General features: G+C 41.0%; 1 protein-coding gene across 1 annotated transcript in view; it reads left to right on the top strand.

The window, feature by feature from the left end:
* Window positions 1-8,836, top strand: part of ENPEP (glutamyl aminopeptidase) — a 49,284-nt gene extending 40,448 nt beyond the window's left edge. The window contains exons 14-20 of the mRNA XM_073340050.2: window positions 1,398-1,548; window positions 2,383-2,462; window positions 2,550-2,651; window positions 2,757-2,927; window positions 4,447-4,587; window positions 6,510-6,588; window positions 6,865-8,836. Of these exons, the coding sequence (XP_073196151.1) occupies window positions 1,398-1,548; window positions 2,383-2,462; window positions 2,550-2,651; window positions 2,757-2,927; window positions 4,447-4,587; window positions 6,510-6,588; window positions 6,865-7,002 (862 nt within the window). The 3' untranslated portion in view covers window positions 7,003-8,836. The remainder of the gene's footprint in view (window positions 1-1,397; window positions 1,549-2,382; window positions 2,463-2,549; window positions 2,652-2,756; window positions 2,928-4,446; window positions 4,588-6,509; window positions 6,589-6,864) is intronic.
* The last annotated feature ends 7,851 nt before the right edge of the window (window positions 8,837-16,687 follow it).

Below are 16,687 nucleotides of genomic sequence, written 5' to 3' on the forward strand. Positions count from 1 at the left end.
TGATGTAATATACAGGTTTCAAAACTAAAAGAGAAAACCAATCCTTAGATGAGCCACGTATCCACAGTCCCACTGGGACATATTCACCAATTAAATTTACAACATTTCCATGACTGCAACACAATTAAAAGTGTGTTATTTTCAGCTGTCCCATCATAGCACAAAATCTCCAATACACTAAGTGGGGTGGTAAGTGTCGAGAGTCTACATTAAAAGCAGGTGTACAGAAGCCAACTTTTATACAGACCTGGACCGTTCCACCATGTAATGGGGAGGGAAGAGAGTATTCTCCAGAATAGGCTGTGAAGTCAATCAGGTTATCACTAAAGCGGAGCAAAATTATTAAACTTTTTCCAGTGGGAAAAAAAATAAAGATTCAGGTGAACAAACATTCTGTGAATTTGGGTTGAATTTGCCAAATTGTTTTGATTGAAAAAAAAAATCTGAAGCATCAATCTGGTTGATTGGAAATGAATTTTTGTCTGATTCCCCCTCCGCCAATGAACTGAACGATCAGCTATTTGCCCAGTTTTACTTATTGCTGCTCTCCCAAGAGCACTGTGCTGAATGGTGGTGTGCTTGCTCTGCCTAGTCTATTTTTAGACCAGACAGTAAGTTGAATCCTCATGAGTGCCTGTTCCATAATATAGCACATTCCCATAGAGGAAAGGAATAAGAAAGCCACCAGCCCCCACCTCCTACTGTCTGGGGAGAGGAAAGGAAGATGTTGCCCCTGTTCCCTCCCAGAGGAGACAGTTTGTTGGCTCTCCAGAATCCCTAATCAGCCCTATCTCATGGCAGTGGGGGGAATGGGGGAGACAAGAAAACTTCTCCTCCCAACCATGTTTGCAAAAACTGGAAAAGAGGACGCTGCTTGTTTGGGGGCCCACTCTGTCCTTCTCTCTTCCTATTAGAGAAGAGGTAGACTGGGTGTAGTATACAATTGAGGAAGAAATGATGAGTGATTTGGAGGACAGAGAGAAAAGGGACAGTGATTAGATGGAGAGGGAAGAAGAAATTAAATCTAAGGCAAACAGACACTGAAAAAAGTAGAAGGCTGATTTCTAACTTGACTCTTCTGAAATTGGGATTTGAACAGATTTGCTTCTAGAGAGGCACATGCTCCTGAGGCAAGTCCTTCTGCTTCCTACAGATTGTACAATAGGATCGATACATTGTCGTCCTCAAAAATATTAGACTGTTTCCAAAATAGGCAAGCAAGTTTTCAAATTGTATACAACGAATTCCTTCTGAAAAGAGCTCCTCCTCACAAGAATGATGCAGCCATGGAACATGGTTACAATTAACACACGCTACACTAGACTTCTGTGTGTGTTCCAGTTACAAACGAGGCAGGATTTGTAAAGTTGTGTCAATTGTTTCTCTTCCTTCCTCAGGGCTGAACTTTTGAATTATGCTGTTCCACTGAATCTAACAAAATATCTACAAAATGAAGAGGACTATTTACCTTGGCATAGAGTTATATCAGCTGTATCTTACCTCAGAGACATGCTTAGAGATGATACAGAGCTCTACCCCAAGTTTAAGGTGATGCAATCAATGAAAGTCGTGTTTATAATCTATTAATCTTACAGTTCAGAGCTATAATAATGATAATATTGAAAGCTGAGTGATTTTCAAAGTTGCTGAAACTGTTTTATGTATAATTTCAACATTAAAAGATGTGTATTATTTATTATAGTCTCAACATATATTTTGTGAGCTGATTTATATAGGCCCATGAATTATAAAATACAGTCTGGGACTATATACTGGAAATAAAATGGGAGTGTTCCCAGTTATGGTTGCCACCTATTTGATTGTTCACCGTACAGTTGTTTTTGTGCCACGGCTGTCTTGTGTATTACAAGCAAGATTGTTCAAGATAGCAAAACTTCTGATGCCTGACCTACACCATGCAAGGTAACTGTGTCTCAGTGAGGTTGTCAGCAATCAAGATAGCTGACCTGGGGTGGAACATACTTCAATGGTCAGCACAAATTGTAGTCAGCATTATGTCAGGGAATCAAGCTGAGCAGAGAGTGTACTAGTTTACACTAGTTGTTATATTATCATAGTGTACACAAGGTTTGAGGATGATGGGACATCTTCATGTTGTGTCAGCACATCATAGCAGTACAAAGCAAAGGTGCAGTATGATGTTCACATCCTTTCATGACATTTTTTGTGAATACAGACTAACATGGCTGCTACTCTGAACCTTTCATGACATGGTGACTTTGTTGAAAGTTTTTTTTCCAGAGTATGGTTAAGGGGTTTTTGTTGTTATTACTGGTATTTTTAAAAAGGCAAACTATGAATATGAAAACCTTGTTACATCATGAAACCCATAAGGGTAATCAGAAAACCTCTTTATTTCAGGCATACTTTCGCAGTTTGGTTAAACCCATTGCAAATAAGCTGGGTTGGAACGATGATGAAACTGGAAGCCATGTGATGAGGTTAAGAATTTATTGTATACATTATTATATATAGACTCAGATTGTTGAACACTTGGAAAATCTCCTCTCTCTGTTTTTTTTTAAAAGGCTTCTTCGTGCAGAAGTTTTAGGATTTGCATGCAGAATGGACGAACCAGATGCTTTGAACAATGCATCTAGCTTATTTTATTCCTGGTTAGATGGCTCAAGGTGAATATTCATAGTTTTTGCATTCAGTTAAGAGTACTGTGTATGGTATAATAGTGCAACTCAAAAAAAGGTGGCAACCATAATATATTGCTTTATGTTTTTTAGTCCACCTGTAAATCTCCGGCTCTTGGTATATCGCTATGGGATGCAGAACTCCGGCAATGAGACATCATGGAACTATATGTTTCAGAAATACCAAAGTACTTCATTAGCTCAAGAAAAAGAAAAGTTGCTCTATGGTCTGGCATCAGTGAAGGACATCACCCTTTTGGACAGGTTGCTGAAAATACGCTGAAAGACTTATTTTCCTTCTCCCATCTACCCACCCACTCACGTGCATTACCATTTTTGTCATATATAAAGTATGATATAGAACACAGCAGATTGTCAAATGCTGTCACTCTTGAGTAGTCCTCCCTGAGATTATACTGCCAGTAACTAGGCAAAGTCATTGTTGTTTGAAAGAATATGCTCAGGTGATGGTTTTTATAGCCCTTCATCTCTTGCAAACATAGAACTACCCTAATTGTTAGTGCTACTATCAGGACAGTATCCTCCAAGGTCCCAGTTGGGATCTGGGCACCATTGTGCTAGCACATAAAATGACAGTCCCTGCCCCGAAGAGTTTACAATTGAAGACAAGATTAAACAAATGAGCATAACTAACAATAGGAAGAACTAGAAGAGTGGGGACGAGGGTAATGGTAATACAGATATATGGTGACCGAGGTTAGCATTGTGTATCACTTCACAGGTGCACATCATCATTTAAGGTTATTTCATAACTAACCCCTACACAGTCATCACGTCTATGACTAAAACATGGGTTATTCAGACAAATCCAAATCTGCAGAGCAAAAACAACAAACAACAAATCCACACTGTAGGTAACTCACAGGTGGAATTTGGCCCTTCCCAGAATCAACCTTTTTAATGAAATAAAGGAAAAAAAGAACACACCACTGAGAAAGCTGGCTGTGCACTCAGCTACTTGTTTATGGAGCTGAAGAACAGAACCCTCAGCCCCAAGTTACAGTATCTGAAGAGGAACCTCTTTGCAGCTGCTGCTGTACATTGTAGCTAGGAGTAGCTTCCTAATATTGTCCTTAAATGTGTGTCTGTGAGACAGTGAGTCCACCCATTTTATGGACCTATTGGTCACTCCCCTGACCTACTGCATTATAAACCTTCTGTAGTTCCCAAGATTTCATCCTATTAGACTAATGGACTTTGAGCTCACTCACTGGGATAGAAAACGGATAGATTTAGGGTAAAATTTTCAAGTGAAATAGGAAATCAATGGGAACTAGATGCCTGAATATCTTTGATGATCTAGGCCCTAAGCCCAGTTGATTTTCAGTGAGATGCCCAGAACTTACTTTGTGCTGGGGCTCAGCTCCAGCACCTCTTCTGTGAGTAGCGTGCCAGGCATAAGCTTGCACATATGGTGCATGCAAGGTCACGATATGTGGAAGATGCATTGTTTTTGCTTGAGCCCTGGCACCTTGAAGAAAAAAAATTTTAAAACACGGGCGATGTCTACATGCCTGTCGCTTTTGAAAAAAATCTTATCCTTAATAGGTAATCACATTTTAGACCAGTCTATTTCATCCTTAAAATGGTCTAGGAAAAATAAGTCTCTAGTGTTAGATTTTCCATAGGAAAATATAAATATTTCTGCAGATGGTAGGTTGGTCTCAGTAGCCTGAATAGTTTCTTTACAACTCACTTTTCACAATCTTTAATAGAAGGTTTTAAAGTCTGTTTAATTGTTTCCCCCTCTGGTTTCTCCTAGGTATCTAAAATATATTTACAACACCAGTCTTATTAAAAGTCAGGATGTGTTCACAGTCCTGAAATACATCTCCTATAACAGCTATGGCAAAACCATGGCTTGGGACTGGATACGTCTCAACTGGGAATACCTAGTCAGCAGGTACGTTAACATCCTTCAAACGTTTTACACTTAATTCTAAGTCTCCTGCTCTTTATTTCCTTCTCTCACCTTACTTAAGTCTCGCCACACAATCACCATTAAGTGCAGGAACACATCAATCCATTTCTCTTAATGTGAAACAAAACTTGCAGATCTCTTTGGATTTACCCATTTCTGTGGAAGCAAATGGCTCTAAGAAGCAACTCCTTTGGACAGAGAGCTGAAAATGTTTTAAATATTACTGCAGCCTGTGGTGAAAAAGAAGAGTTACTGCCAACCTGAAAATCCTACACTAAATTTCCAGTCTGAATCAAAACTTGCTGAGAGCTGAGTAGCACAATGCAGGAGTTGGTTTGATTGTTAGTTACCTCTCTCTCTTTTGGACAAAGTAACTAGCTGTCAGATCTTTTAAACACTGCATAACGTAGGAAGCACATTTAAGGCCCTAGTTCAGTAAGTTACTTAAAAACCTGCCTGACTTTAAGCATGTGAAGAATCCCATTGGTTTATGGAGACCAGTTTTTCTGAGAATCCGGCCAGTAACGTTTGGTCCTGTGAGACACTGAACACCCTCATCTGCCACTGCTTTCACAATACTCAGATCCTTGCACACTAAAGGCTGTATAAGGCCCTCCATACCATTTAGGCTACCAGTGGAATAACTAAACAAACTTCAGAGGGAGTTATCACACCAGCTCATCATAAACTGTTGCAGAGGCGAGCAATAATTCCACGGATTCAGTGACTAACTCCCATGCAAGTGGTGTGAAAGGGCTGCACCTGCTAGGACAACCAATAGGCTGGTGCAACACCTACAGAAAAAAATGCATTGTAGCCCAGTGCCCTAAGTAGATTTTGCATCTTCCCCCCGACCCCCCGCGCAAAAAAAAAAAAAAAAGAATTTCCAGTCATTTCACCCACATAGACACTGTCCATTCTGGTTTTCTGCAGGCATATTGATTATCACCTTTAGTGAATTGTGATCTCTCCCACACTAAGTTGTGACAGCACCAGAAGAATCAGTCAGGAAGCTTTTTGCTTTAATATTTACTCATAAAAAAACAAGTATTTTTCGGGGAAAAGGAGAGAGAACATACACGACAGTTTCCTAGAGGTGTGCTGTATTATGGTTTGGGCTTTTTGAACCGTATATCTGTGTGGTAAAGAATTGTAATATCAACTTGAGGAATAAAAAGATGTAAATAAAAGCAGTTAAGACTTATTCCACAAGGTATATTTCTATCCCCAAATGATCACTAGCAGCCAATGCTAGGAGAAAACTGTAGCAAGTTCCAGTTATGGGAGTAGTGTTCTATGGAATCTGCAGCAGTCAATCCCCAATCTGGCCTAATACAGAATATTCTCTTTATTCACAGCAATCTACAATGAGGGGGGTCTTGTACTTTTCTTATTCCCTCTTGTACTAACAATGAAATCAGCTTCCAGCTTTGCTCCTGTCTATTCACACTGATTCCTGAGGTGCTCTTTCACTCCTACTAATAGAGTAGGACATTAGAAAGGGAATCTAATTGAAACTCACATGAGGGCATAGAATCACAATAAGCCTGTCAATTTACAGAGGTCCTCTGGCCATACACAATTGTAGCTCCACAAAGGGATAGAGACATGTGAGGGTGTTGTAATGGAAATTTCTCTCAAGGGTTGGCTCGATTCCGGGCAGAAGACACCGTTCTTTGAATATGTTTACATCAGAAACCTTGCCAGGTATAGCTAAACTACAGAATAGTACAAAAATCATATATGTTTTTTCAGATATTTCTGGTAACATCTAGAAATTTGGGGCAACATTTATTTCATGACGCTAAAAGATTAAGAACTAAAAGAGTGTATTAACAATAAAGGAACAAACACTCCAAAAAAGCAATCTTATTTTTATATCAAATACTATTTATTTTTTTCAGGTACACTATCAATGATAGAAATCTTGGTCGAATAGTATCAATAACCCAAACGTTCAACACTGACCTTCAGCTTTGGCAGGTATGGAGATGATGCCTATAGTCATTTTAAGCCACTAAGTTGTAAGATCTTCCTCGGCAGGAAACTTGTCCTTTTATTCTCTAAGATGCCTAGCACAGTTTTTGGATGCTATAAAATTATTATTCAAGTACTACCAGTCCAATCCTGAAGTCCTTTCTCAAATAAAACTTTCCATGATTTCAAGAGCATAGAATTGGGCCTTATAAAAATTACTTGATGTTAAATACAACAGAAGTACTTGCTGCCTGTGAATTCATTTTGTTTTCTCTTTTCAAGATGGAAAATTTCTTTGAAAAATACCCTAATGCTGGAGCAGGAGAAGCACCCAGGAAACAGGCTCTCGAAACAGTAAAGAACAATATTGAATGGCTAAAACAAAACAAGGGAGAGATAGAAGCATGGCTAACAACTTAATGTTTTACTTCAAAGTTGCGAAGAATTAAAAAGATATTGTCTTAATTTTATGCACTTATTGTTTCTTACATGAACATTTGGGAATCCATTTACAAATGCTGTCTCTGAATCCTACAAACACTTATGCACCTGAATAACTTTACTCATGTAAGATAAATAAGACTACTTGTAAGAGGAAAGTTACTCATGTTATAAGCAATTCCAGGATTGGACTCCTGTTTGTACCTCCCACCTCCTGCTTTGAAAAATGCACCCCTTTGTTTATGTAGAAAGAAACCCATTTAAAACACTCAGGGATACCTTTCCAAGTGTATTTTACAGGTGGTCTATTCCAAGGGGATTAAGTAATAATTTGAACTTGTTTTAAAATCATTTTCTATGTTTATACTTGTAAAAAAGACATCATGTGGGTTTAGCTTTGCATTCTTAGTACTAAAGAAATGTCAGTTAATTTTCAGAGGGGTAGCCATATTAATCTGGATCTGTAAAAGCGGCAAAGAGTCCTGTGGCTTAATGTGCCACAGGACTCTTTGTCAGTTAATTTTGTTTCTCAATTGATTCTTTAAAAGTTTAACTATTGGTATTCAAGGGATCAATATTACCAGCTTACTGTTTAAGTTTATTATTTGGGATTCTGTAATTTTTATTTTTCTCTCTAAATCCTGCCAAAGTAACAGCACCTAGGATAGAAGTCACTATAAGTTTTAGACAAGGAAATGGGTACCTGTTACCTCTCTTTCCATAAGAAGAGCAACAAACAAACAAACAAACAAACAAGAACAACTATGAAACGCTCACTCTTAACTAGGAAATAAAAGACTGGCCACCACTGCCTTTTTGAAAAACATCAACCACTGCTTCTAAAGAATTTCAGATTTGGCAATCACTTTGAGAAGTGCAGCCCGAGGAGGGGCAAATCCATCCCTGTGCTGGAGCTAGGACCGGCCCAGGAACATGGGGGAAACAGACTGGGCCTCCTCTATCCAGGAACAACTGGAGGCCAGTTTGTCTCCCAGTGCAGGCTACTGAGTAGGCCTGAAAGTTGGCCAAACTTATCCACTATTTCAATGGGCCACTGAAGGAGGGCAGAATCAAGGGGGAGTAAAAGCACACCTCCTTTCACCCTGGAAAGCCGCCAGCAGAAGGGAGGGTGTGTGAAGCTGCTGAAGAGATGGTGCAGATCTGGCTGTGCACCAGGAATAGAGAAATACCCTAGGAACAGGGGGCCCCTGTGGGGCTACTCCTGCCTTATGACACCCCTCCAGCCCATTTGTTCCACCTTAGCTGGTGCAAAAGGGGGTGCAGAACAACTGTGAATCTGGATCCAGCTGTTAAAGAATAAGCAGTTTCTTCACTTTCAGAGATTTGAGAAGCAGAACTGATGCTTTCTCATGCTCTATTGACCCCTTATTCATGTTTCAGGCCAAATTCACCCTAGGCTGTGCAGGTAGCGTCCACTGAGGTCAGAAAATTCTAGTGATTGTTAGTCAATTGCTATGTGAAAGGAAAGTGTCAGCCAGCATTCCACAAATAAACATTTAAGGATTTTAACCTACAATGGTTACAACCCACTGCTGTTATATGCTTCCAATTGTGATGGGAACATAGCAAAGAGCCATTTACTTACTCAGTGCTCTTGCCTTTGCCCAGCAATGAAAGTGAGGCAATTGTACAGAACCAAAATATGCACAGAACATGAAAGAAAACTTTCACTCCCCCCCATATGAAAAAAATTCATATTTATAATGGACTCCTTGTCTTATCATCTTATGTCTGTACCTTTAAATATTTTTATGATTGAATAAAGCAAATCAATATGGTGAATAAAGCAAATAAATATGGTGGCTCTTCTCCTGTGGGCTGATTTAACGTTAGCACGCTGCAATATAGAATACGTAGTAATACTCAATGGCACAGGCTGTCGTCCCCACACACACACAGTCACACTGCCTATTTTTAGCCAAATGTTTTTGATCCTAACTGGCTAATATGTATTGTGTATTCCCCTCTGTAGCTGAGCCAAAGGAGAGAGAGATCTATTATAGCGCTCATCTTAAGAGCGGAGCATTTTAGCTTCACCTTGTTCTTTTAGCTCTGGAGGTCCTCAGTTCAATCCCTGGTGTGTCAGCTATCATATAAGTGAGGTCTCATCTGTAACTGAACCAGAGACTGCTACCATGAAAAGCATGAGAAAGGGCCAACCTCTCAAGCTGAGAATTGCAACAGATCCATATCTGTGGATCAGCCACAGAAGGAAACCCATTTCATACACTGAGCAATGGGTTACATTCACATCTATCAAAAAGAGAAGAGAATTAGTTTTACAAGATGGTTCAGCTCTATTAGCTTCAAGTCTGTCTGAAAAATACAGATTTTTATGTTCTAATTAATTAAACAATGAGAAAATATGAGGCAGCTCACCTAGTAGGAAGGGGGGTGGGGGAGTGGAGTTTCTAAAGTTCTAAGTAGATTTGATCCAGTGCAATGTTGGACACTGATACAAGCAGCAGTAGAAAGGTTTGACAAGAGTTTCCGGTTGAATTTATTCCCTCAATCAACCAAGATAAAGTGTTTCATTGCGTTAGTAGATACAGCAAGCAGACACGAGGAGAAGCACATTTTTCAGGCAAGTACCTCACTGACTCTCATTTTCTGATAGGGAAGAGTTTTCCTGCCATTTCATTACTAGTCTGTAAGAGGTAATTGAACCTTTCGCATCAGCCATACTTTCTGTTTGGGAAAAAGGATGATGGATAACGATTCTGTGTGGACGATAGAAAATTAAATGGTCACTGGGAGCCCTCCGTCATGGCCTCAGGGCAGCCCAACAAGTGGCACCTTGCCTCAGTTTCCTTCTCGATTCCTCAGATAAACTCACTGCACCCTTCAGAGTACATAAATAGCCTTTTTGTGGTTTTAATTTATTACCCCAAATCCCCCTCAGAGCAGTCCAAACAGTACATTCGTCCCCAACCATCCATCCCCAAGCATGGCTCCACCGTCTCTCACCATGCCCCAGCTCAACTCCCAGTTATAGCTCTGGCATCTCTCACCATGCCTAAGCCAGCTCCTCTTGCTGGAGTGTTTCTTTGCCTTATTTCCTTCCCAGATATGGTTCTCGTTATTGCCTAGCGACATCAGAGGGCTCAGCCCTATCCATTCCCCAGCCTTCAGCCTTCTCTGACCTGCTGGCTCTCTGAGCTTGAGGGCATCTCCCTCTCCACTGGTCTCTGGCCATGCTTAGCTCTCCAGCCTGGAGAACTTTGTAGGTGACTCTCTGACTGCCTTCCTAGCTTCTGCTTTCACCAGCCTGTTGTGGCTCCAGAGCTCAGCCAGGACCTCTCACCACCCTGTTCTTCAGTGGGACCTTTCCCTGAAGCTCTCAGTTCAGCTCTGCTCTTTCTTTGAGCTCTCTTTATTGTCAGTGCTGGGGGGCTCGCCCTTTCTGAACACTCCCTCTAGGCTCTCTGTGACGACTTGAGTTCTGAACTGCCCTTTCTCAACTCTCATTTATAATGCTCAAGGGCGGACCAACCCTGCTCATTACACCAAACTAGGGCACACCTGGACTGGACGAGGAGTGCTGAGCCAAATTTCATTTAAAGGGCCAGCAACTCTGTTACAGTCACAGAGGATTTCTGTCCTTTGTCAGAAACAGATACATTTGGTGCTCTAATAGGGTATGTTGATCTGAATTGGCTCTGCAAAGGCGGAAATAGATCCAAAAAAACAGGAAGAAAGTTGCTTTTACAGCAGGATAAAGGCTCTGGCAATTTCAAGTAATGTCCTTTAGATTATGCAGTCCTCTTGGAACCTTTAAACGGCTCATGGAGAATGTACTCTGTGGCATGCACCTCTTTCAGACTCTTCGTCATACATGGATAACAAATCTGGTACATGCTAAATCTTTTGGTCAGGAACTGGTGCATTTTATAAATGGTCTGCGATAAGGTTAAGAATGACAATTTTGAAACTGAATCCAAAGAAATGTGAGCTGTTTTAAAAAGAGATAATTTTCCCTTGGTCATATGGATCAGCGAGGAAGGAATTTCCACTGATAAAGTGAAGGAGTGCAGAACTGGCTGGCTTTTTAGCTCTATGCAGCTCTTTAGGACTCTGCTGTTCCTATTACACCAGGTTCATTTTCAGGGTTGCCAATAGAACAAAAACTATTGCATACAGTGAGTAAGAGAAATGCCTGGAGTAATCACCACAGTGTACTTTGGCATTTACAGAGTTAGAACAGGCACTTGGGACTGTTTCAATGTCGCCTTACTCTGGCCTGAGAAATTTTCATATTAAACACAGATGCAAGTGCTCACAGAATGAGAACACTTCAGGCCCAGAAGGCTGCAGAAATTATAGGCAAATGAAGATGCTTTCTCTTGCTGCTCCTATTAAAGGGCCAATTGGAAATATTACTCTGAAGAAGAGAACAAGAAATGAAAAGCATCTCTGCAGTGCCCTAGATGTTGCAGCTGTGTAAGTATTCTTGAGTCAGTTGCTGAAACAACAGAAGCAGCAATGGAGAAGTGGACTATAAAGCAGTTAAAAACCGCACCATTAGAGGATCCCAATGGTAAAATAGGTCATGAATGAAAACTTTACTGGCAATTGCCTCTATCCTAGAGTATTGTGTCTTCTAACAGTACAGTAACAGCTCACTGGCATCCAGGTGAAATGGGAGAAGGTAACCAGTGATTGGTACAGATATCAACAGGTTGTACTAGATATATTGGAAAGAGGTACTAAGGATTAAATCTACCCCTACTGAAATCAATGGCAAAACTCCTGTTAAGAATACAGGGATCAAGATCTCACCCTAAGTTTATGTCTTGGCTTTAAAGCCCTTGTATATTTTGGGTTATGAAAACACTAACCAAGCTAAGGTTATATTTTAATTGGGAAACATTGTAACGGGGCCCCACTTTACATTCTCCACTGGAGTTACTCCAGGTTTACATCCACACACATAAGATAAGAAACTGTCCCAAGAGGTAAAAAAATTGGTATAGAAAAATATGATACAAGTGTAAAAACATTCCCCCCCCAAAAAAATAGCACCGAAGCAGCCACAAGAGCACATTGCTGTTGATGTGTCTGAGCCTTTGTGGGAGCTGGTCTGGAGATAAATCTCCCTGGGTTACTGCAGCTTAATTTATATTTTTAAAAAAAAGTGTCTGAAATTTACCCAATTTTAAAAACAAAGAAAGAAAAACACAAGAGGCTGTAACCATCACGGAAGTTCTAGTTTCTAGCCCAAAAGTTGCAGGGGAGGTGGGGTGGCTTGCAAAATATGCCCACCATGAAATATCCAAAAGGGCAGCAATCCTGTGTACAGGTAGCACCTACAAACTGCTGCTGATAATGCTTCTCCCCCCAGAAAACTGCCCTACATCACCTTCCCCTTCTTCATTGACCACGCATTTTTTTACAGAGGGATGCCAGACACAGAGATTCCCCTGACAGCAGTTTATGGCTAGCTGGTATTGCAATAGGTCTGCATAACACTTGGGACAATCTCAAGCTCAGGACAGACAATAGAAGGTCCACTGGTCTCAGGGCTGTGAGAAAGGTGATCACATCCCCACAACAGGATTTATAGCGCACAGCAGAATTCTCCTTAACACGCATAAGCAGAGCTGGGTGAATGACAGCTTTTCTGTTTGCTGGCAACTGCCCCCCCAAAAAGCAAAGTTTCAGCTCAAACTGAAAACAATTAAAAAAAATGTTTAGTGAATCAAAAAATCAAAAATAGTCATTCTGGGTCAAACAAAAGGTTGCATTTTAATTTTGAGCATTTTTACTTTTTTAAAGTTTTCAAATAAAAGTAAAGGAAATTTTTGAACAAAAAGCCCTTCAGCATAAAAAAGTGTGAAACTTTTGCAAGTGTCTTGAAATGAAATGCGTTGATTTTTTCTGAAGTGTTTTTGACTGAAATCATTTGGCAAAAATCAACACAAATTCTCAAAATATGTTGGTGTTGCTGAATCTTCTTTTTTTGTCATCATCCTCCCCCCCCCCCCCCCCCCCAAAAAAAAGGTTTGTTTGGAAAAAAAATTCACACAGCTCTACTTGTGAGGAGTTATAAGTCAATTTGGAAGGCATGTTACAACTATGTATATTACTGTCACCTGCAGCCAGGGAACCCCCCCCCCCCCCCATGGACTAGAAGCCACTTTACCACTTGCACAGAGGACTTTGATTGTCATTGGCTGGAGGGCTAGTCATCAAAATAGTTTCCTCCAGGATGAGCATCACCCAAAGCAAGGTGAGAGGTCAGTCTGTCTGCAGAGTTCCTCTCTTGTATTTCATGCTCGCAGCTGCTCTCACACTGTACTCAGGGAACCGTCGAGCCCAGTGAAGCAGCCTCCCAGGATAGAAAGAGGTTATGTTCTGTCAGTGGGCAGGTCTCACCCCATCTGTAATGCCCCAGGACTCTGAAACATGTGAGTTGTATGTTCTCAGTAGGCTTGGATGGGCAGGGGAGCACAAGACCCAGAAGCTGAAGGTGGTTGCATATTGTGTGAGTGTCCTTTTCTTGAAGACACCAAGATTAGTCATTTGTTCTGGTGTAAATTGCAAGAGGTGCAGGACTATGCTTAAAACTGTTAACTCATTTTATTTTAAGTCAAACAAGTGATGGTGACAGTAGGCTCAAGAGGGAGGTGCGCGGTGAGCTGTGGGAAACTGAAAAAAACTGCTGGCTGCACACAAAAGAAGGCAGCAGAGGGGGTCCCTCTGGAGGCTGTAGGCGCAGGGGAAAGCCAGACTTAGTGCAGGGAGCTGAGGCTATGCCTTTGTGGCTCCCCATAGACACAGGGATGAAACACAGAGACAACAACATGACTTTGCAGTGGGATTGAAGTAAAATAAAAATGAAACATCTAACATAAGCTAACACTACAACAAGAGGAAAGGCCAGTTAACTCAAAAAAATCAGATTACCAGGAGAAAGAGATACACAGCAACCACCTCAAATAGTCACAGTTGAAAAATAAACACACCTTTTCTTGTCAACGTTACAGAAGTGATCCTCTGGCGTTCCTTGCAAAATGTTAGAGTGGAGGACTGAATAGATTTTGGAAAGGATTCCAAGCACAGGAGGTGGCATGGAAGAAGATGACGACAAAATAATTGAATTATTTTACTGGTATATTTAAGTTTCCAGTAACTTAATGCAGTGTATTTTTATAGATTGTAGATATGTGTTGTCCACCGTAAATTAGAGGAAATATCATCCAACTACTGCTAAAACATAGAAGCCACTACTTACACAGCATTTTGAACATTATAATCCATTTTATTTTGAGCCTTATAGAAAAGTGTGGATTTTAGTCCGGAACATGGGATCCCTTCCTATGATACTGATAGTCCCATCGGAGTTTTTAAGAGTTACAACAGACAGACTGAATGGATCTGTATATAGCACCTGATTTGAGGAATGGAAATAAGTAGAGATAACCACATAAGTACACCTTGGAAATACAAATTAACTTTGCTAACTTCTTATCAGAATATGTTCAGTAAATTGTAAGTAATCTATATTTGTGGTGAAAAAAGCAGAATGAACTGTCTCCTATTAATGTTTCATCATTGTGTATTAAGAGCAGCCTCTAGTGACAGGTAGAAGTCATTACAGTTAATTATACTTGGCTTTGCTAGCACTGCCTGTGTTTATGTATTAATATTTCTTGAAATGTTTGAATAAAAAAATGTTTTGTGGGTTTTATAAACAGCATCTGAGGCCCATATCCACAAAGGTAGTTGGGCACTTAAGTCCCAGTTTTAGGCTTCACTGTGAGCCACAAAACTCCTGCTTGGCTGCCACCAAAACCTGTAGGTGCCTAACCGCACTCGAACAACTAAATTTTCACAATAAAAGTTCCCTAGAGGCCTATGTTTCTGCCTCTAGCATGCATACTGCTTCCTTACTGCAGATATCCTCACCTAACCCTCCGTGTGATCCAAAAACACAGAGAAGATAGGCAGAGGAGTGTCTACTTTGCCTGCAGCACCCAATCAGGTAGGCAGGCAATTCAGCCCATTGCTAATCATGGCCTCTATCCTGCAAACACACACATGATTTACCTTAAAAGGACTACTCACCTAAGCAATGTTAAGCACATGCATAAGCTGATGTGGGATCCAGACACATAACTTAAACTCCAATGATACCATTTTAATTTTACAATTAGTGTTTAAATGGAGCTTTGAGGCACACTAGCAGATCACAGTCCATTTGGGGAAACCCCTTTATGTTGCACTATCCTTCTCCTAACATCCATAGAGATGACGGTAATAACTGGGGGGAGGGAAGAAGCAACAGTTTCTGGTGTCAGCTTTAGCCCAGCTGCAGTAAGGTGGACATAACATGATAATTGAATCCTGAATATGTTGTGTAAGACATTAAAGGGTGAGCAGAGCTTGTTTAGCACTCTCATTTGACGCATATGCAGAAAGACAGTTACAATGATGCTCACTAACCTTAAATGGTACCCAGATAAAATACAGGGTGGTAGTTTTGGTTTTCAGCTCTTCACATATTGTCTTTGGAGGTGGGGCTTCACAACTGTTATCACACTGATAGACATCTGGTGTGAAGAGTGACAGAGGAGGGAGACCTTTCCTTAGCAAAATCAAATGAGTTGCTCTTGGTGAGCTATTCTTTTTTTAGGTTGAGAAAATAAAACAGACAGGTTTATCCTGCCAGAAACACATGTAAGTAGAATTATTTCTTGTTCCAAATGTCCTCTCTTGTCTTTCCCACCTCCTGGATCCATTTCCCCCCAACTCCTTTCATCTCCTTAGGTCTCCTGGCTCCTCCCTGCCTTCCCCCTCTCCTTTCTTGGTATCTCCCTAAGTCCACTTCCCTTATTGTGCTCTTTATTGCTGCCTCTCCACATCCCCTTCTCCTGGTCCTCTCTCCCTCAGAGGGGCAGACTTCCTTTTCCATGGTCCACACCTGATTCTTAGGTCACTTTTGGAAAAATGGGATTCAGGCCTTAAAGTGCTAAGCAGAACAATAACTAAATAGCTTCATGAAGCCGTGCCCTCCTCCCCCTGAATGCTGAGAATGGTCTGGCTGGCTGGCACCACAGAGAGGAAGTGAAATCAAGGAGAAAAAACAGAAGGTCAAAGCCCAGCTTTAGCCAGGGAGAAGAAGTCTCAGGGTTTGATTGTGCTCAGCATTCACTGAAATGGTGCACATTCAAGCCCTAAATTAGAAAGCAAGGAGAGCCTGCTGAACCCAGAGTCATGGAGCAGCTGATCTATTAAAAGGGAGGTTTCAGAGGAACAGCCGTGTTAGTCTGTATTCGCAAAAAGAAAAGGAGGACTTGTGGCACCTTAGAGACTAACCAATTTATTTGAGCATGAGCTTTCGTGAGCTACAGCTCACTTCATCAGATGTTTACCGTGGAAACTGCAGCAGACTTTATATACACACAGAAATCATGAAACAATACCTCCTCCCACCCCACTGTCCTGCTGGTAATAGCTTATCTAAAGTGATCAACAGGTGGGCCATTTCCAGCACAAATCCAGGTTTTCTCACCCTCCACCCCCCCACACAAATTCACTCTCCTGCTGGTGCTAGCCCATCCAAAGTGACAACTCTTTACATAATCAAGTCGGGCTATTTCCTGCATAGATCAAGGTTTTCTCACATCCCCCCCCACCCCCA

This window comes from Lepidochelys kempii, chromosome 4 (assembly GCF_965140285.1).
Source record: "Lepidochelys kempii isolate rLepKem1 chromosome 4, rLepKem1.hap1, whole genome shotgun sequence".
Lineage (NCBI taxonomy): Eukaryota > Metazoa > Chordata > Testudines > Cheloniidae > Lepidochelys > Lepidochelys kempii.